Source organism: Plecotus auritus, assembly GCF_963455305.1.
Source record: "Plecotus auritus genome assembly, chromosome: 4".
Classification (NCBI taxonomy): domain Eukaryota; kingdom Metazoa; phylum Chordata; class Mammalia; order Chiroptera; family Vespertilionidae; genus Plecotus; species Plecotus auritus.
Window position 1 is genome coordinate 31414497 of NC_137775.1, and position 26467 is coordinate 31440963.

At 42.1% G+C, this 26467-nt stretch overlaps 1 protein-coding gene across 1 annotated transcript; it reads right to left on the reverse strand.

Moving 5' to 3' along the window:
- Nucleotides 1-22385: 22385 nt before the first annotated feature.
- On the reverse strand, nt 22386-23122 carry SF3B5 (splicing factor 3b subunit 5). The gene has a single exon (XM_080665020.1). The coding sequence runs from the start codon at nt 22991-22993 to the stop codon at nt 22733-22735; it is 261 nt and encodes an 86-aa protein (XP_080521146.1). The 5' UTR covers nt 22994-23122; the 3' UTR covers nt 22386-22732.
- Between the last annotated feature and the right edge of the window lie 3345 nt (nt 23123-26467).

Sequence of the window (26467 nt, forward strand, 5' to 3'; positions counted from 1 at the left end):
GCCCCGCTCTATGTGGCTTTGGATGGGGTGGGGGATGGGAGGTTGCACGTTTAGATAAAGAAAGCAAGTTCACTACCTCTCCCTCAGGCAGAGAAGCATTCATGCAGGAAGTGAACTTTCAAAGAATTTCAAAAACAAATTCAATAAAGGAAGTGAGAGCGGTGGGGGGGGGGGGGCATACATGCAATTTCCAGGGAATAGGTGATTTTTCAGATAATCCAAGGGGCAGGGAATGTAATGGTAGCTCTAATAAAGGAAATCATAGCTAACATTTTAATGTTTGTCCAGGCAAGCTGACTCCAGCGTCATGCTCTTTAGCTCATGTTCTCACACACTTCTCAGTAGAGCAAGTTAGACCCTTTGATCTAATGATTGCAGGCTGGACAATGCAAAGTAATGGGCATAAGGAACTCTAAGTGCTTTCTCAAATGACCTGTAGAAGATGTGAGGCTCTTGAGCTTAAAGTTTAAAGCAAGTTTAAGGAAATGGGTGAAGTGGGCCAAGAGGTTAAAACAAACAAAACAAAAAATATCTGTTAAATGAATAAATATGTTGGCTGAACTAAATCAGAATCATCTCATAATAAACAAAAATACAGAATGGACTTTATTCATTCAATTTTTATATTTAATAAATATTTAGTCTTTTTAACCAATATTTTTTTAAACTTATTTTCATGATTTTTTTTTAAAGCGAGAGGAAGGGGGAGAGAGAGAGAGAGAGAGAGAAACATAGATGAGAGAACATTGATTGGCTGCCCTCCCTGCACACCCCTCACCAGGATCGAGCCCCCAACCCAGGCATATGCCTTGGCTGGGAATTGGAGACTTTAGCATGCCTTTTTGCAAAAGTAGGAGAGCTCAAACTGCCACTGATGAAGATTCAAGATTTCAGGAAATCGTTTAGTTAGAAAACCATTATTCAGAATGGGTGATGCACTTTGGGGCCACAAGCCCCCAGCATAACTCACAGTACAGACCTTTTAGTAAGCAGCTGAACAGCACTACCCATCACTCAATAGCTGATGTTATCTCTTAGCAGATGATGATGCGGAATGGAATTTGGTGTATGAAAGGTAGGCGGGGTAGGTGGGCATTAATGTAGAGTGCACAACTGTGCAGACTGTTCACAACTAAGGTGATATATTTGCAAGTCGAGGACTGCTGGAATTTGGACATAAGGGTTACCCTAACTAGGTGTGGAACTAAGCAGAGCTGGGATTGGAGAATGAGTTTGCTCTGTTTTATTTTATGTATGTCTGGTAAATCAAGCTTGTCAATAATGTTTTTCAAACCTCTTATATCCTTACTATTTTTGTCTGCTTCACCCAGCAGTAATTTAAAAATTCTGTTGGTATCTCCTACTGTGGTTGTGTTGGTTTGTAAACTGGCCCCTGTACACAGAGAGCAAGGAGAGATGGAAGAAAGAGGCAGACCAGTGCAGATGGGTAGGTGGCAGTTTTAATAAGCAAGGGAACGTCCTTACGAGGCTTGTCTTGGGTGACTGCAAGATGAGTAGATCTTCCCACCTGCCCACTAGCATCTTAAAAGTTTATACAGAGTCCTCAGCTGGGTTCAATCATGTGCACAGTCTATTCTACATGGTCTCAACAATACCTTACTCTCTCAAGGCTATGTCCTTGAAAATAGCTTCCCCTATGTGGGCAGGGTATATATTCCAAGGATGGGGAAGAGTGAGGAACTTCCTATTGTTTGGATCCAGCTTGAGGGTCAACCAATATTCATGTCTGAATAACCTCCTCCAACACTCCACCCCTTGTGACTGGCTCTTACAATCTTACAGGCTCCCCTCTCCCCATGGGCCCTGAGTAGTCAGCAAGGATTTCACTAGCATGGAAGTATTTTGTTTGGCAGCTATCTGGCTGCATTGGAGGCATATACCACCACGACAATGTAGGCACCTGCAAGAAAAAACAGATTAAGATAATGATTCTGAAAACAATTTTTTCCACCACTGATTTATCAAGTCCCCTGAGCAGGGGAGCGGGGGTCAGACCACTCCAGGTGTTCACTTGTGCCCTCATGTAATTTAAAAAAAAAAAAAAAAAAAAAAAAGGAGATACATTAGCAGACCCATTAGGGATGAGTACACCACAGTCTGTTTGGATAATGGCACCGGGCCCTCCTTGCAAGGCAGTAATAATGGCCAAGGTCATCGTATTTTGAAGGACAGCTTTTCTCATTAGAGACATTTCAGTGTTCAGCAAGGACAGGCTTTGCTGGCTGTCATTTAAGGCTCATTGAGTAAACTCAGGAAGGGCTTCTATCTGTGCCATAATGTTCTCTCGGCCAACGGAGGGGACAAAATGCTCGCAAATGATTGTACCAGCGGAAAACAGAATGTGCCCACCTGGCCTTGGCCTTGAGGAGAGGGAGATTGGCAGCTTCAGGAACCTGACCTGGCTGTACATAACATACTTGTTTGCTGGAGGAGGTAGCACGGTCGGGCCTGAGGAGATGGACTGGGGGTGGATATGCCAGACCAGAACCCCCACCTTTCCCCACTTTCTGTGGTGCATGTTCCATTCCAGGCACAATTTGTTTCAGCAGGTCTGTTTTGCAGCAGGATAATGGGATCCCAGTGGAGACTGAGTAGCTCCCCCTCACCGAGGGGTGCAAAGTAACTCACCCATCCTAGTGGGATATCCCATGGTGAATTCCACTAGATAATGTCTTTCCCAGGCATAATGGGGGCTGGTGTTCTCTGCAGCACTGAAAGAGCTGATGCATGGTGAGAGTTGGGGCAATGGTTGTTTCCATACCTTGATGCTGTTTGGTGTCTCAGCAGGGATTCCCCAGTCTGACATATGGGGCAACAGCTCCACTGATTGATCATTCAAATGTAGCAGGGGTCCTCAAACTTTTTAAACAGGGGGCCAGTTCACTGTTCCTCAGACCGTTGGAGGGCCGGACTATAGTTTAAAAAATAAACTATGAACAAATTTCTATGCGCACTGCGGGCCCGGGACGAGTTGGCTGCTAAGCAGGACAGGCAGTGGCACCCGGCGGACCGGATAAATGTCCTCGGCGGGCCGCATGTGGCCCGCGGGCCGTAGTTTGAGGACCCCTGGGGGTAGTTACTTTAGTCCATGTGGTGTCACCTGTTAGTGAATTAATCTGCCGCTTTAATATTTCACTTTTTTCTTTCTACCAACCCTGTCCATCAATGAATGGACAAAGAAGATGTGCTATATATTATAATGGACTACTACTCAGCCATAAAATCTTGCCATTTCAGCTACATGGACAGACCTTGAAGGTATTATGCTAAGTGAAATAGGTCAGATGGGGAAAGACAAATATCGTATGATTTCACTCATATGTGGGATATAAAAAGAAACAACACATGAACACAAATTCACAGATGCAGACAAGAAATTGGTGGTTACCAGAGTGAAAACAGGGATAAGGGAGGGTAGAGAGGTAAAGGAGGGTTAGTTGTATGGTGACAAATGAAAACTAGAATTTTGGTGGTGAGCTCCCTGTAGTGTATACAGATGGTGAATTATAACATTGCATGCCTGAAAAATATTAATAAAATAAAGTAAAAATTACAAAAATTCAAGCCCATTAAATGTCACTTAATTGTACACTTTAAAATGGTTAATTATTTGTTGTGTGAATTTCACCAACACAAGAAAAAGAAAGAAAAAAATTCAAAGCCAAAAAAAAATTTACCCATTTTAAAAGAAACAAAATACAACCATACATTAATTATCTTTCTTGATTATGAGGGCTGGGTGTTGAAGTTTGTAGATATATTGAAGCAATTATTTTTAAATCAAGGAGGGGGGGGTAGCTTATGTGTGTGCAGATATGCTGTTCTTAGTAGGATATGTGGGGAATCTTGTGTTTTATAGATTAATAACCGAAGCTCAGTGAGGTGCAGTGTCTTTGCCAAGTATATATAGATATTATTGTTAAACAGGCATACCTTGTTTCATTGCTCTTCACTGCATTGTGTTTCACAGATATCACATTTTTTACCAGCAAAAAGATTATGACCACTGAAGGCTCAGATGATGGCTAGCAATTGTTAGCAGTATTTTTTAATTAAGGTATGTACGTTGTTTTTAAAACATAATGCTGTTGCACACTAAATAGACTACAGGCCCTGGCCGGTGTGGCTCAGTTGGTTGAGTGTCATCCCATACACCAAAAAGTCACTGGTTCGATTCCCTGTCAGGGCACATGCCTGGATTTCAGGTTCGATCCCTGGTGGTGGTGGTGGCGGGGGGGCAGTGTGTGTGCAGAAGGCAGCCGATCAATGATTCTCTCGCATCACTGATGTTTCTATCTCTCTCCCTCTCCCTTCTTCTCTCTGATATCATTAAAAATATTTTTAAAATTCTTAAATAGACTGTAATATAGTGCACACATACTTTTATATGCATTTGGAAACAAAAAGATTTGTGTGACTCAGTCTATTGCACTGTTCACTTTAATGTGGTGGTCTGGAACTAAACCCACAATATCTCTGATATTTGCCTGTATATTTTGTCATATATATAATATATATTTATATATAATATATATAATAATAATATATTGAGTCTCTAGATTTGATAATTCATCAATGTTATGGAAGTTTCATAAAGGATATGACAATTATAATTACTTACATTTATTGGGCACCTACAACGTGCCGGCTATTCATTTTCACTCTTTATGTGTGTATAATAAGCCATTTAAACTTTGCAACAACCCTATAAATAGGTTCTAGAATTATTCCTATTTAATGAGTGAGGAAACAGAGGCAGAAACCAATTAGGTTGCTTTCCCAAGGCTTTTCTTATAGCCAGTAAGTGGCAGACACAGGATTTAAATCTAGGCAGCTTAACCTCCTGATCCTTGGGGGCCTGATCCTGAGCCTTAGCTACTTAGCCTCCATGCTGTGCAAAGCCTATATTAACATGCTCTAATCTGGGAGTGAGGTAGAAGTCACTAATTAGTTCTCAGTCTGTACAGGACAGTGTCCACTTCCCTCATGGCTCCTGGGACTTATCCTGTTTCAGAGGGGCTTCAGGGAATCCCCATCCAAGTAAAGCAGTGTGCAATGGATCTGAGAATACTGTTGAAGAGCAGTGGAAAGCCCTGGCCATTGAGAGATTTAAGACTCTAGCAATTTCCCTTTGGTAGTGGCTGAAAAATGGCACTGGGTGTTAACCTCGGTCCAGCAGCCTCAGTCCTTGAGTTCTGGCAAAGTAGAGAGAAGAATTCAGAGCCAAGACTCAAATTATAGAGAAAGTTTATTTAGAAAGTCACAGAGGTAGAAGTGAGCCGTAAAAGAAATGGGCTCAGGAAACATGTTACAGCAAAAGCAGAGCCCTTGGAGCTTAGGAGGGAGGGAGGGATGAAGAGAGAGAGGGAGAGAGATGAGGGAGAAGTTCAGGCATGCTTGAGGGGTGTGGGGAGAGCAGGCCTGTGCCCTGGGGAAAGGAGCAGGTGGGGAAAGGCCAGGGTGTACGCCATGGAGAGAGCAGCGCTGGGTCCTCCATGCAGAGGCCTCAGGGGAGGATTTCAACAGAATACTTGTTAGCTTTCCCGGTGTGTCTCCTCAGAGTCATGCTCTCCACTGGTTGGTCAGCACCAGGGGATGCGGGTAATCAGTCATTGCAGCTGGTCCTGATGTCAGGTATGGCATTGCCCTGGGCCTGGAGATGAAACACAGCTGAAGTGTAGATGTCATCTCCAGGGGAAATGCCTAAGGGAGTGGTTGTGCTTGGGCTTGTAGTTTTGCCGGTTGCTAGGCACTCGGGGCTGTCTGCCCTGGTGACCCTCTGCACCTGGCCCATCGTTCCTGCTCTGCTCATGCCTATCTAACTGCTTGCTACATCGTCCTGTCTCTTCTGACAGAACTAGTCCAAGTTAGTTTACAGGGATTGCAGCAGGTCAGGACGGAAGTGGCTACATGTGCCTTTGGAGGAATGCAGAGCTAGTGTGGGTCAGGCCACATCGCCTAGCTCCCCCATGCCTTCCAAGAACACCGAGTGGAGTTTGCATGCTGCAGATGAGTTCTGAGGGAACAGACTTACATGAAAAGTTGCTTGTTACACCTGCCTTTTTATCTTTCATGCTGAATACTTCACTTTAGATCTTCAAAGACCGCTGTGTTGTTGTTTTAAAGCCTTTCTAAAATAAAAAGGCATATTACAATTGCAATCGCTTTGGTTGGGCTTTGTTTTGTTTTATTGCAAAAGCCCTTTTATGTATCTGCCATTCTGCTACACAACCTAGAAAACTTATGTTAAAACTATTTGTATGTGTTGCCTGGGGTTGCTATAACAGTACCACAGACTGGGTGGCTTACACAATAACAATTTATTCTTAGTTTTTGGAGGAAACTTCTTAGTGGCTGCACCAATTTACATTCCCACCAACAGTGCACCAAGGGTTCCTTTTCTCCATATCCTTGTGAACACTTGTAATTTCTCATCATTTCTTGTCCAGTCTTCTCCTGATAACTGTGCACTACTTCTCTTAATGGGTCCACCCCCTTGCCTACTGTGGGGTTAGGCACCTCTGGAGGCATTGGCTCCTTTGTAATCCAGAGGTAGAACACATGCCCCGCTCATTTATTCCATTTATTACTATCCCTGGCCAGAATAATGGGCTCATTCTGGAATTTGAACCTGTAGGTGTAAAGCCCATGAGCTATTGGAAGCCTTCGGGGAAGGGAGGCAACACTGAGATGTAAGAAATGAAGAAAGAGAAAAACAAAGTCGAGTTCACATATTTGAGGCCTGGATCATAAAGCATCAAGACTGAAGCATGAAGGACTAGGACTGGTCAGTGACATGAACCAGACAGGGTGGATCTCAATGTCTCTCTTTCTTTGCAATTGAAATAATCCAGACTTAGGATAGGGAAGACAACCCGCCCTGAGCATAAAGACACATTCAACAAATATTTGTGGCATGTCCACATGTACTAAAAAATGAGTAAAATGGTCTACCCCTTCAAGTTTCTCCTAAGTAGGAAGGGAAAGTTCTCTGCCAGCCTCGCCCAGGCCGGTCTGGCATTCTATCTGGACCCTCTTGTCCACACTGAACAGGATAAATACAGATTCCATGCAAGTGGCTTCATCAGGAGGAATTTCTATAAGAATACCTTATCACAGATACAGTTTGGGCGTTTATTAACCACATATTTGTGGTAAACTCTACCCTTTTGAAAACCATAATCTCTTATTACAAAAAAAATTAAGCCATGACACCAATTTAGAGCATAAATTTAACATTATCTCCTGAAACAGCAGTGCTGTTTCAAGGAAGCTATTACTGGAGATACGCATATAGAAATCAGAGAGTGGTTTGAATAAATCCTTTTAAGGGTTTATGTACTGTGCACTACTGATATTCAAGGGTCAGTGGAAATGTGAAACAGACAATATTCCACAGATTAGGCTGAAGAACAAAGAAAAATGTATCATTCTGGGTTCAGCTCTTGGTGTATGAATGAATGCCATATTGACTTCAATGCTTAACATGGCAGATATAAGCCAACTGGTGTTGATTATTGACATGCTGGGCAATAAGATTGTATTTTAGCATTCCCACCAATAGCCTAACACTGAAAGATTTCAGCAATTTAGAGCTGGTCAGAAGAAATTATACTACTGAAAGTTCATAAAAGTCAGTATTATCCTATGTATACTTGAAAGAAATGAGCTAGTTATTAATGTTAATTGGAATTTTAAAAATCAGAGGCTAAGTGGAAACACAGAGCTTCAGTAGAAATCTATACATGTACTGGTATTATATTATTATTTGCAACTTAAAAATGGACATGTACACAGAGTGAGAGCCAATTTTTAGCTTGGTAATTGCCTAGGATCTGTGTCTCAGGCAAAAAATAGGCTTTTATATAAATTAGAAATGATACATTAGAATGGAAAAGGACCTTAAATATATTTACTCATATGTAGTATGGGCAAAGTGCTTATTTATAGAGTAAGGATAAGTTGAATATCTACAAATATAACTTTTATGAAGGCATGAGGCAACCCTCATAGTTCAAAGAACAAGTTTGAGATAATTTTACAGGCTTTTAATATCAAAGACACTTTCTGCATGGTGATATCTATATCCTTTTTGTATTTACAGTTAACTCTTGAACAACACAGGTTTGAACTCAGTGGGTCCATTTATTTTTTCATAAATACTGTAAATATATTTTCCCGTATTTTCTTAATAACATTTTTTACCAGCTTACTTTATTGTAAGAATAAAGTATATAATATTCATATACAAAATATGTGTTAATTGACTATGTTGTCAATAAGGCTTCTGGTCAACAGTAGTCTATTAGTAGTTAAGTTATGGAAGAATCAAAGGTTACTCAGATTTTTGACTGTGTGGAGTTCAGTGCCTCTAACCCCCATGTTGCTGAAGGGACAACTGTATATCTGTTTCTATTTTTATCTATCTATATGTATATATATCTATATATCTATATATCTATATATCTATATCTATATCTATATCTATATCTATATCTATATCTATATCTATATCTATATCTCTTCTAATAATGTAAACAATCCTTTCAGAAATTCAGAAACAACAACCATTATCTGCAAACTTTGACTATACAGAGTGACTATTAGGGTACAATGCTGACCTTTCATATCGCATATGATGCTATTGGAAAGGCATGCCCTTCAGATGGCTCTCAGACAAGAGCATCCAGTTTCACCTGCTCCCCATTACAAATATTTTCAAGAGTCCTGGCCTGGGTAGGGTTGCAGCTTGTTATAGAATTTGTAGTGAGCAAAGTTACTGGCTAAAATAGTGAATAAACTCACAGCTATGGTCTCATTTAAAAAATACTTTTGTTGCCGAGAAACCAAGATGGCAGCATAGGTAAACACCTAAACTGCTGCCTCACACAACTATATCAAAACTACAACTAAAAGACAAAACGAACACCATCCAGAACCACAGGAAAGCTGGCTGAGTGGAAATTCTACAACTAGAAGAAAAGAGGAAAGCACATTGAGACTCAGAGGAGCTGCAAAAGGCTGAGGTATGGAGACTCGCACGCGGAGAGGATGGGTGGCTGTGTGCACGGGCAGCTGAGAGTGCGGCTGGCTTTCTAAAGCGGGAGGGAGAAGGAAGATCCAGACTGCACTGAACTCCAGTCCTGGGCGAGACACTGGGAAACCAGACTCATTCGGGGGGAATCTGGACTGTCAGGAAAAGACAAAGCACACTGAGACTTGAGAGCTGTGGAAGGCAGAGGTCTGGAGGCGTGCGCGCAGAGAGGACTGACTGCCGAATGCACCGGCGGCTGAGTGCACAGCTGGCTTTCTAAAGCGGGAGGGAGACAGAAGCTCCCAACTGCGATGAACTCCAGTTCTGGGCAAGTTTCTGGGAACTCCGACTCATTCGGAGAGAAACTGGACTATCTGGCAGTGGGCAAAACTCAAGGGCACCTTTCTCTCAGAGGTGCTTGCAGCGATTACCGAGGGACACTGAGACCCAGGGGCCTCATAGGGCAGGGCTGATGGGAAACCAAGGCTGTCTGCTCCGCCCTGAAACTCCGCCCCATCCAAGCTGAGCACAGAGGCTTTTGCAATTTTGCAAGTCTTGTCTCATAAGGCTGTCTCCAGCACAGTTCTCCCATCGTAGACACAGCTGATCCTCACAGCCAATTGGCCTGGAGGTCAATTCCTCCCAGTGATACCAACAACAATCAAGACTTAACTACAACAAGGCTGAGCACACAATCCACAAAGGGATGCACCATGAGTGTCCACCTCAGGTAACTGGGGAGGCTGAGCCACTGTGCCCTATAGGACACCTACCACACAAAGCTACTCTACCAACTCAGGGAAGCAGCAAAAATGTGAAGACAAAGAAACAGATCACAAATGAAAGAAATGGAGGAAAAAAAACAACTGGATATAGAGTTCAAAACCACGGTTATAAGGTTTTTCAAGAATTTCCTAGAAAAGGCCGATAAATTTAGCGAGACCTTCAAGGATATGAAAAAGGACCAACTAGAAATTAAACATACACTGACTGAAATAAAAAATATTATACAAAGACCTAACAGCAGACTAGAGGACCGCAAGAATCAAGTCAAAGAGTTGAAATACAAAGAAGCAAAAAACACTCAGCCGGAAAAGCAAAAAGAAAAAAGAGTCCAAAAATATGAAGATAGTGTAAGGAGCCTCTGGGACAACCTCAAGCGTACCAACATCTGAATTATGGGAGTGCCAGAAGAAGAGAGAGAGCAAGATACTGAAAACCTATTTGAAGAAATAATGACAGAAAACTTCCCCCACCTGGTGAAAGAAATAGACTTACAAGTCCAGGAAGCGCACAGAACCCCAAACAAAAGGAATCCAAAGAGGACCACACCAAGACACATCATAATTAAAATGCCAAGAGCAAAAGACCAAGAGAGAATCTTGAAAGCAGCAAGAGAAAAACAGTTAGTTACCTACAAGGGAGCACCCATACGATTGTCAGCTGATTTCTCAACAGAAACTATGCAGGCCAGATGGGAGTGGTAAGAAATATTCAAAGTGATGAATATCAAGAACCTACAACCAAGATTACTCTACCCAGCAAAGCTATCATTCAGAATTGAAGGTCAGATAAAGAGCTTCACAGATAAGAAAAAGCTAAAGGAGTTCATCACCGCCAAACCAGTATTATATGAAATGCTGAAAGGTATTATTTAAGAAGAGAAAGAAGAAAAAGGTAAAGATAAAAATTATGAACAGCAAATACATACCTACCAACAAGTGAATCTAAAAATCAAGTGAATAAAAAATCTTATAAACAGAATAAACTGGTGAATATAATAGAATCAGGGGCATAGAAAGGGAGTGGACTGACAATTCTTGGGGCAGGCAGGGGTGTGGGATGTGCGGGAAGAGACTGGACAAAAAGCGTACACCTATGGATGAAGACAGTGGGGGAAAGGTAAGGGCAGAGGGTGGGGTGGGAACTGGGTGGAGGGGAGCTATGGGGGGGGGGGAAGGAACAATTGTAATAATCTGAACAATAAAGATTTATTAAATTAAAAAAATAAAAAATACTTTTGTTAAATTCATCGCCCTTAAATTTTTTCAGAGATTTGATACAGAAGCATGAATAACCAGCTCAAATATAATAAGTATACTTAACATACTAAGTGCTCGTTACAAATGAATAATCCCTACAATCTTCTACTGTACTCACCCATAAAAATATATAAATATTATTTAGCATTTAATTCCATTTATAACACTTATTTTATAAAAATAAGTGCGTCCTGTCAAAATATGGAATCCTTCACACAAATATATCTTATTTACTACCTTAAACATGTGTGTCTCTATGACACAAACTTCAGATTATGTGAAATTTAATTACCATGACACGCCTTGATATGTGCATTCTAAGGTTTTTGTAGGGCTCAGAGAAAAGCTTAAAGATGTATTGGCTTCACTACACCAATTATCGGTTAAATTTCTTATCCCAGCACAGCAAGAATCAAAAGGAGATAAATGGGAAGGGAGATAGGATAAAAGCCAGAGGGATTACTGAAGAGCTAGAGAAAAATTCATCTTCATGATCCAGCCAGCTTACAACCATGAGTGTAAATATATTGTTTTTCACAATTCATACTTCAATAATGATAGGCCATTTAAATTAATGGAAAACAAGGTGCACATTTTGTCCTATGCTACTACATTATATTCATCATCTCCAAATTAGATCCTTACTGAGATGTATTTCATTTTCCATATTGGTAATTATTTTCTTCTGCATATGGGAGATAATCTTGTTTTTAGCAAAATACCCCTACTCAAGAAACTAAGAACTCCCTGTGACCATATAAAAATGAATATTGTGAAATTGCTTACACAATCAAAAATATATTTTGAGAATTACCTAGCTTGAAACTTTTATTTTATGTGAACTTGTCAAGATATTTAGGTATTTTATATTTTTCATATTGCTTATTAATATGCCAAGGGATAGGAACAAGTGTGCATTTCTTTGAGGTTAAAAAAAACACTTTCATGGATATCACATTTGATAGGATTAAAATCACTTCAGTGAGGTTTTTAACACTTCACAAAACATCAGAGTTCTATTTTGGACCTAAGAATAGGAAGATCCATAATCAATTTATGTCCAGAATTTACCATGCCCATCTCCAATCCCCACTGCTTCTTGTGTATTTTTTGCTCATTTGTTCATTCATTCACCTATTTATCATTCAACAATGCAGTTAATGAGTGCCCACCATTATGGAATCTGGAGCTTCATTGATAATTCTGTTTTCTTTGTTAATTGTGACCTTAACTTTTTTATTATCATTTTTGTATCTCTTCAGTGCTTTACATGGTCTGATGATAGATCCTACTGGGGTTGCTGAATAACAAATATTTTAAAACATCTATAGTGTGATGAATGCTAAGCTACATGATGGACAACATCAGCTCAAATAATTGTCCTTGCTTTATCATCGAAAGTTCAAGTTAACCTAGTAATAATATGTTCAAGCCCTAAATTTCATGGGAAAATATACATTTTGCTTTCTTTTAAACCAATTTTTAGAAAAAATTCTTTTAAGTCTTATACTATTTTAATTTGAAGTGGAATATCCCGTGTTATATATTTTTTGTACCTTTTTGTAATTTTTTTTTTAAGTAGAAAGACTTTTTTTTCTTCCTATAAAGCACATGTATTTGATCCTGATAGCAAAATTCATGGAGGTAGGACTGTGATACCCTCCTTGTAAAGGGAAGAATTCTGAAAGAGATGCCGGTGGACTGATTAGTCTGCTAGTTGAGAACTTGAACAGAGGAGGGAGGCGAGAAGATGAACCCCTAAACTGTTTGATGCTATGTACTACAACCCCCCCCCCCCCGCCCCAATTACTTTATTTCCCCCATTTTTAGTGGTATGAGGCATTTCTGATTTGAAGGTCACTGCCTTTGTGAGGAGACATGGAGGTATTAAGGCTATAATTCTTTAAAGCTACAGGCTAGAGCCATAAGAGGAAAAGCTGAGAGACAAGATTAACCACTGAGAACAGCAGATAGGAAATGAGGAAAGTGGAGATGTGGGAGGATTCTGAGCGAACGCAGATCAAAGAACAGAGCTTCAAAGGGTCACTTGTAGCAGACCTCTGTGTAGTGTGCTAGTTGAGAGGGATTCTTCCATTTCTTGGGTTCCTACCAGCACCACTCACCCTTTCCCAGTTTTCACTGTTTCCGACTGAGTGGACAGGTATGTGTGATGTGTGTATTGCAGGTAAGGAAAATGAAGGACATGGGGAGCCTGGGAAGAATTTGGGATATGAGATAAGAAGTCAGGTACATTAAGAACAAATTGTTATCTCTCTGAAGTAGGCCAACCATTGATTTGCCAGATAATTCACTACTAATCACTCCAGACACTAATACAATGGAAATGTCCAAATCTCTCAATAACATTTTTTTCATGCCCTTGCCCTGAAAAAGAATGAGCCTCACATAGCTTCACAACTAATTTATACAATATGATTGTCTCGTCTCCTTCTAATATCTTTAAGTTGTTAGTCTTGGAGAGATGAAAAGAATCAGAACAGAGAACAAAGAACTCTCTGCTCACAAAGGTATTCATTTCCAACTGAGAGCATTAGGATCTCAGGAGGAAGGAAAAGTATCTGTGGTTATGGGTTCCACCTACACACGCCGTCAAATTCATTTTTCTCTAAGCCCAGGGTTGAATACATCATTTCTCTATTCAAATTTCTTTCATTGCCAGCCGCAGTATTTCCCACCCTCCCCCTAAAAAGTTCTCAAAATTATCTTGGTAAGTATTTCTTGAGAAAAGAAATTCCAAGATCAAATAAGTTTAGGAAATGAATTAAGCAAAATTTCTTATTGTGGAACTTTTAAAAACTAACCTAAAGCATAAATTTCCAAGGTGTGGGACATTTCTGAAACTTTTAAAGTCAAGATATTCCTGCCCTAACCGGTTTGGCTCAGTGGATAGAGCGTCAGCCTGCGGACTGAAGGGTCCCAGATTCGATTCAGGTCAAGGGCAAGTACCTTGGTTGTGGGCACATCCCCAGTAGGGGGTGTGCAGGAGGCAGCTGATCGATGTCTCTCTCTCATTGATGTTTCTAACTCTATCCCTCTCCCTTCCTCTCTGTAAAAAATTAGTAAAATATGTTTTAATAAAAGATATTCCTTTACCCTTATCCCCCCAATCACTGCCTGCTCCCGCCATTACCTCCCTACCCCCAACTCCCCCAAAACCCCACCTAGAACTTTTCATGCAATTAGAATCCCATGAAACAGGCTAGGAAACCCTGACCTACTCTACGAAGAGCCTGGATGCTGGAATCAGATCTGAGTGTAAGGCCCTGTGTTACTAGTTCCTAGCTGAGTTATATTAAAACAACAACAAAAACTTAATTTTTCATATGTCTGTTTGCTTATTGGTAGAATGAGATAATAACTATTCCAGAGTTGTAAAGATTGAGTTAACAATCTTAGGATTTAGATCTTAACTTGCTTTTCCAGCTTCATGAAGAAAGCAGGAGCAAAAGAGTGGAGGACCCTCCAAACCATAAGTCGTTGAAAGTATTGCAAAGGCCCTGGCCAGGTGGCTCAGTTGTTTGGGTGTCATGCCGTGCACCAAAAGATGGCCTGTTTAATTCCTGGTCAGGGCACGTGACCAGGTTGTGGGTTTGATCCCTCGATTGATGTTATGCTCTCACATCCATGTTTCTCTCTCTCTCTAAAAATAAATAAATAAATAAATAAATAAATAAATAAATAAATAAATAAAATAAAAATATTTTTTTAAAAAATGAAAGTATTTAAGTATTGGAAGGTTTTAAATAGGAATGAGTGGTTTGAATACCATTTTGCTAGAGCAGCTGGAAATATCCCCAGAGGCTCATACTGGCCTACCCTTCTCTTAAATAAATCCTACTTATCACTCTTGGTTCTGCTCAAAAGACTCTTTCTCAACAATGTCCTTATCCATACCCTCACTGGCAGTTTGCAGTAATCTTTTCATGTAAACTCTCTAGCCTTTTTTCTTTGCACTTACCACTCAGTACTACAGATCAGAGTTATTTATGTGCTGCTGTGTTTATTTTCCTAACTAGCATCCTTTTAGGGTAGTTATCTTATCTCAGGCTCATCACTTTATAGCTCACAAAGTGAATTTCTAATTACAACATCACTGTACATAAATATAGAGTTGACTTTTTTCCAAGTTAGCAGGAATCTATTAGTTCAGAGTTCCTTCCAAAAGTAATTTCTATCAGAGCATCGTCTGCTGCCCTCCTGTGTTTGACACAAATATAACTTTAGATCAGAACAAAAAAGAATAACTGGATCAATTAAATTTATTTGGACTATGTTGGGAAGCATGAGACTTGGTTGAAAAGTTTGTAAGGAGGACATTTTGATAAAAGGGAATTGTGTGGAAGGCTGCCTGCCCTGTTTATTGGAATTCTGACTTAGGGGAGACTTAGGGGAGTGTCGAAGGTGGCACCCCTAATTATTCCTTGACCTTACCAAACAAGTCTGTGCTTGTGCAGACCCCCAGGTGATTTCTGGAATCTTTATGCTTAATCCCTGGATGCTCTTGCCTAGAGGACAATGTAAACACATGTGTCCTCCCAAGATTACGCACCCTACTGATTGTATCTAAAGATAAAAATTCCAATAAAAGCCTAACAAGGCAGGCAATCGAGGCTGCCTGGTTGTTATAGCTGGGCTGTCCCTTAGCCTTCTCTTTCACAGTGAAACTGTGTTGGAGTAATCTGTTCATCCATCGCTCAGGGGCTGCTGGTCAGCCCTGGCAGGACTACACTTTGTTTACTTTCAGACCCTTGAATGGATTTTTCCCCCACACAAATTATTACTCTTCCCATTAAAATCATCTTTACTCAAAATATTTCTAGTTACATTTTTTTTAAATATATATTTTATTGATTTTTTACAGAGAGGAAGGTAGAGGGATAGAGAGTTAGAAACATCAATGAGAGAGAAACATCGATCAGCTGCCTCCTGCACACCCCCTACTGGGGATGTGCAACCAAGGTACATGCCCTTGACCAGAATCGAACCTGGGACCTTTCAGTCTGCAGGCTGACGCTCTATCCACTGAGCCAAACCGGTTAGGGCTCAAGTTACATTTTTACTTACTTATATAAGAATCCCTATATTGGTCTGATATTCCTTCAGTATAATTTATAAACTTTTTTTTTTTTTTTTTTTTTTTTTTGCTGCAAAAAGCTTTACTTTTTCCATTTGGTCCCATGCATGGGAGAGGACTTCAGGGTGGTTAAAAGAATGGCTAGTAGTTTTGGGAAGAGACTCAGGTAAAAGCCAGACACCAGCGGGATGCAGACAGGCCCCTCAGAGGCCTCTGGGCTCCAAAGGCTCCTCGTCCTGCTTGAGGGTGAGCCTTTGGAAGAGATACTTGCCCAGCCTGGCCTGGGGGTTGGCAGCCTACGGAGGTGAGTCAGGTGTCTCCCATCTTCTTGATGAGTTTCACCTCCTCACCCCGGAAGTGGTTCTTCAGGAAGTCACAGAGATGAGGGTCTGAGCAAGTAGAATTCAGGGCCTATAGCTCCACAAGGGCCTGGTTCAGGTTCCTCTCCAAGGCCAGGCCGGCTTCCATGGCGTCCTGAGCTTCACCCACTCATCTTGGGGAGGCTTCAGCACGTCCTGGAAGAGAACGTGGCCACCGTGCTGGTTTTGCATCTTAAGAGATGCTCAGCACCCTTGCACTTAAGAGTTACGCTTTGCCAACTTGTGGAAGAAGTAGCCCATGCCCTCCAGAGCCGTATCGTCTCGGTGGAAATAAGCCCAGAGAGAGGTAGGTGTGGGAGGCCTGCAGATGCAGGCTGGCCAGGCAGGTTGACGGCAGCCTCCACCCTGGTGGAATAATTCTGATGAATTTGGGAGCTCGTGGTTGTTTGGCAATAAGGAATTAAGGCAGGAAAAAAAACAAAAAAACAAACAAACAAACGGTGTTGGCTGGTCTCAGAGGCTGAGGTGGGTCTGAAGGTGTGACTGGAAAAGACAGTGGAGGGTGGTCAGAGGTTGGAAGAAGGGTCATCCCTGGGTCTGTTTGTCCAAACACTGTTGAAGCAATAGACAGATCTGGGACTGCCAAGAGCACTGTCCCTACACTTTGAATATTTCTGTTTTTTTATCTGAGACAATCACTGATTTTAAATTATTCTAATGTGATTTTTACATACTAGACCTGTTTGAACAACAGTATATTTAAGACTTTGTACTTTGGAACTAGAAAGACTTGGTTCAAATTCTGGCCTAGTCACATAGTAGTTGTGTGACATTGAGCAAATTACTTTTCTGAACCTAAATCATCTGTAAAACAAAGATAATACCTCCCAGCCCAGCCGGAGTGGCTCAGTGGTTGAGCGTCAACCTGTGAACCAGGAGACATGATTTGATTCTGGTCAGGGCACATGCCTGGGTTGGTCCCCAGTAGGGGGCATGCAGGAGGCAGCCAATCAATGATTCTCTCTCATCATTGATGTTTCTATCTCTCTCTCCCTCTCCTTGCTTCTCCGAAATCAATAAAAACATATTTTAAAAAAGGAAAATATTAACCCCTTGTCAGATGTATCATTGGCAAATAATGTTCTCCCATACAGTGGGTTCCCTTTTCATTTTGATGGTGGTTTCTCTTGCTGTGCAGCTTTATATTCTGATGTAGTGTCATTTGTTTATTTTTTTCCTTTGTTTTTCTTGCCCTAAAAGATGTATCGGCAAAAATTCTACTATGTGAGTTGTCTGAGATCTTACTGCCTATATTTTCTTCTAGGATTTTTATGGCTTCATGACTTACATTTAAGTCTTCTATCCATTTTGAGTTTATTCTTGTGTATGGTATAAGTTGGTGGTCTGGTTTCATCTTTTTGCATTATCAGATTTTATGTACCCTTTCCACTGCATTAATATTTGTACAGAGGGCACAAAAGCAGCTGTGAGTAAAACGACTAGCACTTAGCATGAATCAAGGCAGTGGCACCAAATTATTAAATGTCATTGCATTCTCCACTGTCATAAACTTCTCAATAAAACAAAGAAAACCAAAAAATCAATTTAAGCATGTGCTTGGTGAAGCAGTCATAAGCATTGATTTTATGAATCTTAGCTAGAGAACACATCTTTTGAAGTTTTTCATAGGACAAAACTGGTAACACGCATGAAGTGTTTCTGCTGCCACCAAAGTACAATGGTTTTCTCAAAGGAAAGCACAATTTGAGTTGCAAACTGAACTGGCTATTTTTTTTTTTTAATGAACACAATTTTTACTGGAAAGAACCACAAACTACTATTATTCAGAATTGGCATTAAGCAGACATTTTCTTGAAAATGAACTAAGTGGGTCTGTCACTACAAGGAAAATAACAGATAGTACGTATTTGCTATCAGTGATCAAATTTAGGCTATCAAGCGAAAACTTAAAATTGTGAAAAACTGATACTCACTGTAGTTTTCCCGCTTCCCAATACAGTAAGACTTTCCTGATGAGATCAGCGGTGATATTAATAAATATGACTCGATATGTATAATGACATGTTGTCAACATTTGGAAAGTCTGTATAACTCAGTGAGCCAATACTTTTTAAACTACTGACGCATGATGTTGCAAAATAACGTATGGGTAAAAGATCTATTCAAAGTTTAAGATACATGAATACATTTTAATGTAATAGAGACTGAAAAATTCACTGATCAAATTCCATGCCGTAACAAACTTTTAAGAAATTACTACTTGTTGGGTTTTGCTAGAGTATCAAAGATTATCCTCAATTATTTGAAAAGGTTATTACAATGTTTCTCCCTTACTACATATTTATGAGTAGATTTTTTCATACTTCAATGAGAACTTCATATCTCAATAGTTTGAATGCAGAAGTAGATAGGAGAATCCAGCTTTCTCCTAAGCTAGGCAGTGAAGGTGTGCAAAATTGTTTTAAAAAGCAAGATTTTTTAAAAAGGAAAAAGTGTTGCCTTGGCCAGCGTGCCTCACTGGTTTGTGTTGGGCTGCATACTGAAGGGTCTCAATTCAAGTTCGATTCCCTGTCAAGGGCACTTGGGTTGCAATTTCATCCCTCACCCAGGTCAGGGAGCCTGTGGTGTTACCCGGAAGGGGACCTGGCCCTTGGTGGGCCTGGTTAAGTAGAGTGTGGGTTCTTGATTTCGTGAAGGAAAAATTTCACAACCTGAGTCCAGATGACCATGAGGAAACATTTATTAAAGCTGGAGATGTAAACAAGCAAGAGATTAGCTAGAAGCAACTGGAGAGCCTAGGCTGTGCTGCCCTGGCCTCTGGGAAGTCAGAAAAAAGACCTTGGGATCAGTTTCAGGGGTTAGCCTGGGACAAGCGGCTGCTGCCCATTGCTGCCCTGGTTGCAAGTCTCCTGGGGTGGGGAGCCTTTTTTCTGCCAACGGCTATTGGGTATTTATAAATCATCCGAGGGCCTACAAAATTATCAACTTAAAAAATTAGCCTGCTATATTTGATCCAACATTTAATTAACTCACCCTTAATGCCTTGGCAGGGCCCTACCAAATGATAAGGCCCACAGGAGATGCATGCCTGTGGGAGAAGTGGGGGAAGAGGAAAGGGAATGGCTGGGGTGGGGGAGGCTGCTCCCCAGAGGGAGAGCACACACTGGGTCCTTTGTCTTGAGGTTTTAGCTTCTTCTCAGCAGATGAAAATCTTAGGAGAGGGTTTTAGCAGAATATTCTGGTTTTCTAGGTGTGCTCCTCCAGGGCTGTGGTCTCCTCTGATTGGTATCAGATGGTCCTGGTGTTACCCACCTGGTTTTGTTGCTTTTATAGGTCTGGAGCTGAAATACAACTGAGGTCCAGATGTTACTTCTAGGGAGATGACACCCTGTATCTGCTGTAAATTGCTGTCCTTTTGTTTAGCTATCTATCTCAGTTTCCCTATTTTGATTGTCCTGGCTTACTGGCCTGTCTCTTCGGGAGGCAACCAATCAATGTGTCTCTCTCACATCAATGTTTGTCTCTCTCCCTCCCCCTCTTCCACTCTCTCTAAAAAGCAATGGAAAAAATATCATTGGGTGAGGATTAACAAAAACAAAATTTTTTAAAGTGTTTTTTGCTAGCATGTAATGGTTTTATTACTGTTGTTTTAAATAAATTACTACATTTTTAAATTTTCTAGCAGCCACAAATCTCATAAACAAAGGCTCTGTAGGGTATTCAAGAACTTGTAGGAATGTAATGGAATCCCAAGGCCTATATGCTTGAGAACCACTGATCTAAAACATGACAGATCTTATCTACACTAATAAAAGAGAAACTTGCAAATTGACCATCCTCCGCTACGCTCACCAGCCAATCAGGAGCGAGTATGCAAATTAACCCAACAAAGATGTTGGCAGCCATGGAGCTGGAGCAAGTAGGAGGCTTGGGTTGCTCCTGGCGATGGAGGAAGCCAAGCTTCCCGCCTGCCCTGGCTGCCTCCGAAGAAGTGGCTGGAAAAAAAGAAAAAAAAAAAAAAAGGAGGGGCTGGGAGCCTGAGTCACCGGGGGGCATGGCCAGCCTGAAAATGGCCCTCAGCCCCTTACCCAGGCTGGCCACACCCCCATGGAGTAAGAGTCCCTGCTGGGGGGCATGGCCAGCCTTCAGACAGCCATCAGCCACTCACCCAGGCTGTCCAGGTATCCCAGCGGGGACCCCCACCCTAAAGGGGGTGTGGCCAGCCTGCAAACAGCCCTCAGCCCCTCCCCCAGGCTGGCCATGCCCCCATGGGGTGAGGGTCCCTGCTGGGGGGCATGGCCAGCCTGCAAACAGCCATCAGCCCCTCCCCCAGGCTAACCATGCCCCCCCCAGCAGGGACCCTCACCCCATGGGGGTGTGGCCGGCCTGTAAACCACCACAGGCCCCTCGCCCAGGCCGCCCCACGCCCAAAGGGAACCCTCACCCTGATCCGGGACACCCTTCAGGGAAAACCAGCCAGCTCCCACCCGTGCACTAGGCCTCTATCTATACTAATAAAAGGGTAATATGCTAATTAGACTGGGAGACCTTCTGGATGTTCTTCTGGACAAAGCCATGGTGGCGGGGCCAAGGTAGAGGCAGTTAGAGGCCAAGAGGGAAGGGCAGTTGTGGGTGATCAGGCCGGTGGGGGCGGAGGGGCGTTGGAGGTGAGCAGGCCAGCAGGGGGGCAATTGGGGGCAAACAGGCCAGTGGGGAGGGAAGGTGGGGGCAAGCAGGCTAGCAGGGGGGGCAGTTGGGGGTGATCAGCTGGCGGGGGGGGGCATTGGGGGCGAGCAGGCCGGCAGGCAGAGTGGTTAGGGGCAATCAGGCAGGCAGGCAGGTGAGCAGTTAGGAGCCAGCAGTCCTGGATTGCGAGAGGGATGTCTGACTGCTGGTTTAGGCCCGATCCCTGTAAACCAGGAGTAGGACATCCTTCGAGGGTCCCAGATTGAAGAGGGTGCAGGCTGGGCTGAGGGACACCCCTCCTTCCACCCCGTGCACGAATTTCATGCACTGGGCCACTAGTTACTTAATAATTTTGCAATGGCTCCCAATCTCCTTCAGGGTAAAAGTCAAAGTCCTTACATTGGCCTACCAGACTCTTACCTGTTCCCTTTCTATTACTTGTCCCTCTACTCTTTCCCTTGCTCACTCCCTGCAGTCATACACTCCTCTGCTGTTCCTCCAACAAACCAGACACAATCCCAGCGTTAGAATGGTTAGTGGAATAACCATTCCACTGGCTGTTCCCTTTGCCTGGAAAGCAATTTCCTCAGTGTTCTGTATGGCTATTACCCTCACTTCCTTAAAGTCATGCTCAAATGTCACCATCTCAATAATCTAACATAGCATTCTATTTAAAATCACAACCCTACCTACTCCCATCCTCTCTACATTTGCTTATGTCTACAGTTTGTGTGGCCCCGAAGCCTGAAACAATGCCTACCATGTAGGACTCAACAAATATTTGTTGAATGTTGAATGAATGAAAACTCTTTTAACAGCTTGTCATTTCTCATGATATGTCCACAAAGTCCCAAGAGAAAGAGAGGATGCAATTTCAGAGAGAAAGGAGGGCAAAAAAGATTTTTTGAATGGGAGAAAAAGGTGGGATACAATGATCACAAACCCCAATACTGAAGGCATTATGGACCTGAAAAGGGCTCTTGGGAGAAGTCAGGGTGGGATAATATTTTAAGGCTGTGCAGGGAGGATTTAAGCGTCAGGCAAAGAAGGCTGGCCCTGCGCCCACACCCCTGCCCACGTTGCCGGTTCGGACTCCCAAGAAACTGAAGTCCCCAGAACCCTCCCTGGACCCCTCCACTCCAACACAAGCAGCCCACACCAAGAGATTGAACATTTTCTCAACTTTATGGAAAAATCAACAGCGACAATCAACTAGCTAAAAGCGAGCCTCCCTATTCCGTCACACTTCAGTGCCGTCTCCCCCAACGCTCGCTGGCTTTAGGGTGGCCAAGGTCACAGTTCGCAGGGGCCCTGACCGTCTCCCCAACGCTGTGTTCCGAGGGTCCACACGAAAGCAGGTCAGGAGAGACTCCCGGAGTAAGCACGTCTGTACAGGGAGAGCACGAGACGCCGGAGGCATGCAGAATCGTGCACTTGGGTCAGGGGCACACGGGAATGACGGCAAACTGGAGGAACACGGGTGCTCTTCCGCACAGCGCTGACAGGGAGGACCTCAGTTCTCCTCGGGCTTGTCGGCTGGCGGTCCGCAAGGCTGCAGCATCTTCTCCATCAAGTTGAAGCGGACTCGAGCTTTGCTCTCATTCTCCGCAATGGCGAAGTAGTTGAGGAGGTCGAAGTGGCCCATGTAGGAGCAGTAGGAGTCGCGGTGCTGGTTCACCAGCCATTCCCACTTGGTGGTGTCGGCGTGGCCCGTGCCGATGTACTTGGACTGCAAGTGCTCCAGCTGGCTGTGGATGGTGTAGCGGTCCGTCATTTCGCCGCTTTCCTTGTCGCTCCCAGGTCAGAGGCTGCGGCGACAGGAAACCGTTCTAGAAAGCCACGCCGGAGTGGGACCGCTTCGCCGCACCTGCGAGCCGGTACTGTCGCGGGCGAATGACGTCTCCGCGACGAAGCTGCGCTTACTCGCGGTTCTAGGACTCAGAGACGGAAGCGGAAGTGTATTCTGTCCCGTAATTGGAGCTGCCTAGGCGACGCTATAAGTCGGCTGCCCCTATCGAGAGCCCCACCTCCTTTCGGAGAGCGTTGCATGATGGTCCACTTAGTGGCCCTTTTTCTTGCAGGAGGGTTGCATGCTGGGACTTGTAGTCCCCGAAGCCGCCTGCGTGCAAACTTCTAGGAGCCCTCGCCGCTTTTTAAGAGGCCTTGGGCGGCCTAATGGGAGGGCGTTGTCGAGACGGTTTGCGTCCTTAGGCGGTTTGGAGCCGACAGGAAAGGGGAAACTCAAGTGGGACATAATAGGCAACTTGGGAAATGAACTTGATGTAATTTTGATTTCGGGGCTAACGTGGCCGCACGGTAGCCCCTTCACAATTAGAGGCAAATTACCCTGAAGTCAGGAGACCCAAGTTCTGGTTGTTACTAGTCGTGCTCAGTGAAAGTTATGTCAGCGCTTGCAGGGCCGCCGTTTCCTGCCCGTAGAACAAAGTAGAGTACCAGTTCCGACACGTCCGGCTGCCACATCAAGCCCCGCTTCCTCCAGCTTCTAATTCTGATATCCTCCCTCCAGCCGTCACTCCGCCCCACCGCGCCAGCCCGTGCTCCTCAGCGTGCCGTGCAGCTCGCCTCTCAAGCTCTCCGTACGGGCCGTTCCCTCCCTGCGCTTGGAACGCCTTTGTCCCCTTGGCAGGCGCTTCTCCCTTTAAGTCAGCTCAAAGGCATCTCCTTGAAATCGGCTTTGGCCACCCCGACAGATGCAAATTCCCCTTCCTCTTTGCAACTTGTAGTCGTCTCTTCGTTATTATCGCTTTATATCCCACATATTTCTTTTCTTTTCTTCCTTTTTTTTTTTTTTTTTTTTTTTTGGTTTAACAACTTCCTCACGCGAATACAAATTACTTGAGAAAGTTTACTTTTTGGATATCTTTTATCATATGCTTCTTTTTATGATATCCTCATAGTCTGGCAGAGATTGTATTCTCAAAATACATTTGATGAATGGATAAACAACTGTATGACAGCCAAATGGAAAGAACTCTTTACTGGGAGAGAGGTAAATTTAAAACAGTTTGGAAAGTTGCAAACTATAGTTAATACTGTATTGGATATTGGAAATGTTCTAAGTGTAGATTTCAGGTGTTCTCACCGCACACACTAAAAGGGTAACTATGTGAGGAAATAGATATGTTAATTACCTTGACTGTAGTAATCATTTTATTATGTTGCACATTTTAAGTATAAACAATTTTTAATTTTAAAAGAGGAAAAAAGCAAACAAAAAATATTCTTTATGAGATCAAATGTACCAAAAATGAAAAGAAAAAAAAAGTTTTATTCTTCAGATTAAACCTTGTTATGACAAACATTTCATTCCTAAAACGTAGAGACTATTATAAGGCATACCTATGAATTCACCATCCAGATATATCAAACCTTGCCATTTTGCCATTTTTGTTTCCAACTTCATTTTGTTTGGGGTTTTTTTTTTTAAAGAAGTAAAACGATGGAAACAAACTTGAAGTTCTCTGTGTTCCCCTCCCTAATCTATTCACTTCAAGATACTATCTTGAATTTAGAGTTAATTATTTCTGAGCCCGGTTTTTGTTTTTTGTTTTATTGCTGAGAGTTTGTGCATCCATACACAATAGTGTTACTGTTATGCACGTTTTAAAGCAGGGGTGGGGAACCTTTTTTCTGCCAACGGCCATTTGGGCATTTATAACATCATTCTTGGGCCATGTTATCAACTTAAAAATTAGCTTGCTATATTTGATCAAACATTTCATTAACTCACCCCTAAGGCCTTGGCAGGGCCGGACCAAAGGATTTCTCGGGGCTTGTATGGCCTTTGGATCGGATGTTCCCCAACCCTGCTTTAAAGCTTTGTATAAATGACACTCTATGTGTAGTTATGAAAGTTGCTTTTTCCCTCCCAAAACATGGTGTCCTCAGACATTTAAAAAATTTTCAAATCTGATGGGTTGAATGAATTTCATTGTGCCTTTAATTTGCATGTCTCTGCTAGTTACTAGGGAGACTGGTTGTCTTTTTTTATATGAAAAAGCTCATGTGTTAGTATTTATTTACTTAATTAAAATTTATCTTTATTTTTTAAAAAATAATTCTTTATTGTTGAAAGTATTACATATGTCCCCTTTCCCCCCTATTGACCCCCCCACTCATGTGGAGTATCTTTTTAATGTGTTTATTTCTGCTCTGTGCATATTCATATTCTTTGCCCATTTTTAATTGAAATTTGGGTTTTTTTAAGTAATTTTTTAGAAGATATTTGTATAGTCAGAATACTAGGCTTGTCAGTATGCAATGAAAATCTTTTATGCAATGAAAAGATGCAATGAAAATCTTTTATTTTATTTTATTATTATTTTTAAACTTATATCTCCGTAGGAAACATAGCACTATTATCTATTATATCCTATGGATAAACAACTGTATGACAGCCAAATGGAAAGTACTCTGTACTGGGAGAAAGACAGCTCTAAAACAGTCTGTTATATCCTATGGAGAACTTCAATCTTAGGTCACAGCATCAAGAGCTCCTGGTTTTGGTCCCACAAGCTCTCTTCGAAATGGCCCATATGACAATCTTTTTCTGGTCTGTGGCTCATCTCTACCCTTTCTTTATGGCATAATTTGTTGTACAGAAGTTAACTTTAAAGTAGTCAAATGTGTTAGCCTTCATGTTTTGTGGCTTTTGCATTTGGTTTAAAAAAATAAAATCAAGCAAAACGTTTTCTACCATTGGGCCATAAAAAAAAAAAAAAGATTTTTTTCCATTGTCTACTAACTGTTTTGGAATTTTGTTTTCTTTAAAATATTTATTGTTTCAATCCACCTGGAAGTTTTCGTTTTGCTTTATTTTGCTTTAGGGCAGGGATTTTCAGCTGGGGTCCCTCAAGAATTACACTGGTGTGCTGCTAGAATTTTTAAAACATGTAATACCCGATTGTTTAGTCAGGAGCACTGACCCCTTTTCCCCTAGATTGTCAAATAGAAAAATGACAACAGCCAACACAACAATAACCATCAGGTGTGAGTGAATCAAAATTATACCTATTTTTTTTGTCAGATTGGAAAAAAATACAATATATTTTTGTGGTGTGCTGTAAATTTTAGTAATTAGTTTATGTGGGCCATGAGATGAAAAAGGTTAAAAGTTGCTGCTTTAGGGATTTAATTTTTTAATACTTGCCTATATGGTTAACTAGTTCCCAGTAATAACCAATCATTCATTAAACAGTACATCCTTTCCTTACTCATCTTTAGTGCT

What these genes read in the sequence shown, in the direction of transcription:
- SF3B5 (XM_080665020.1), bottom strand. Translation starts at nt 22,993, where the DNA reads ATGACGGACCGCTACACCATCCACAGCCAGCTGGAGCACTTGCAGTCC.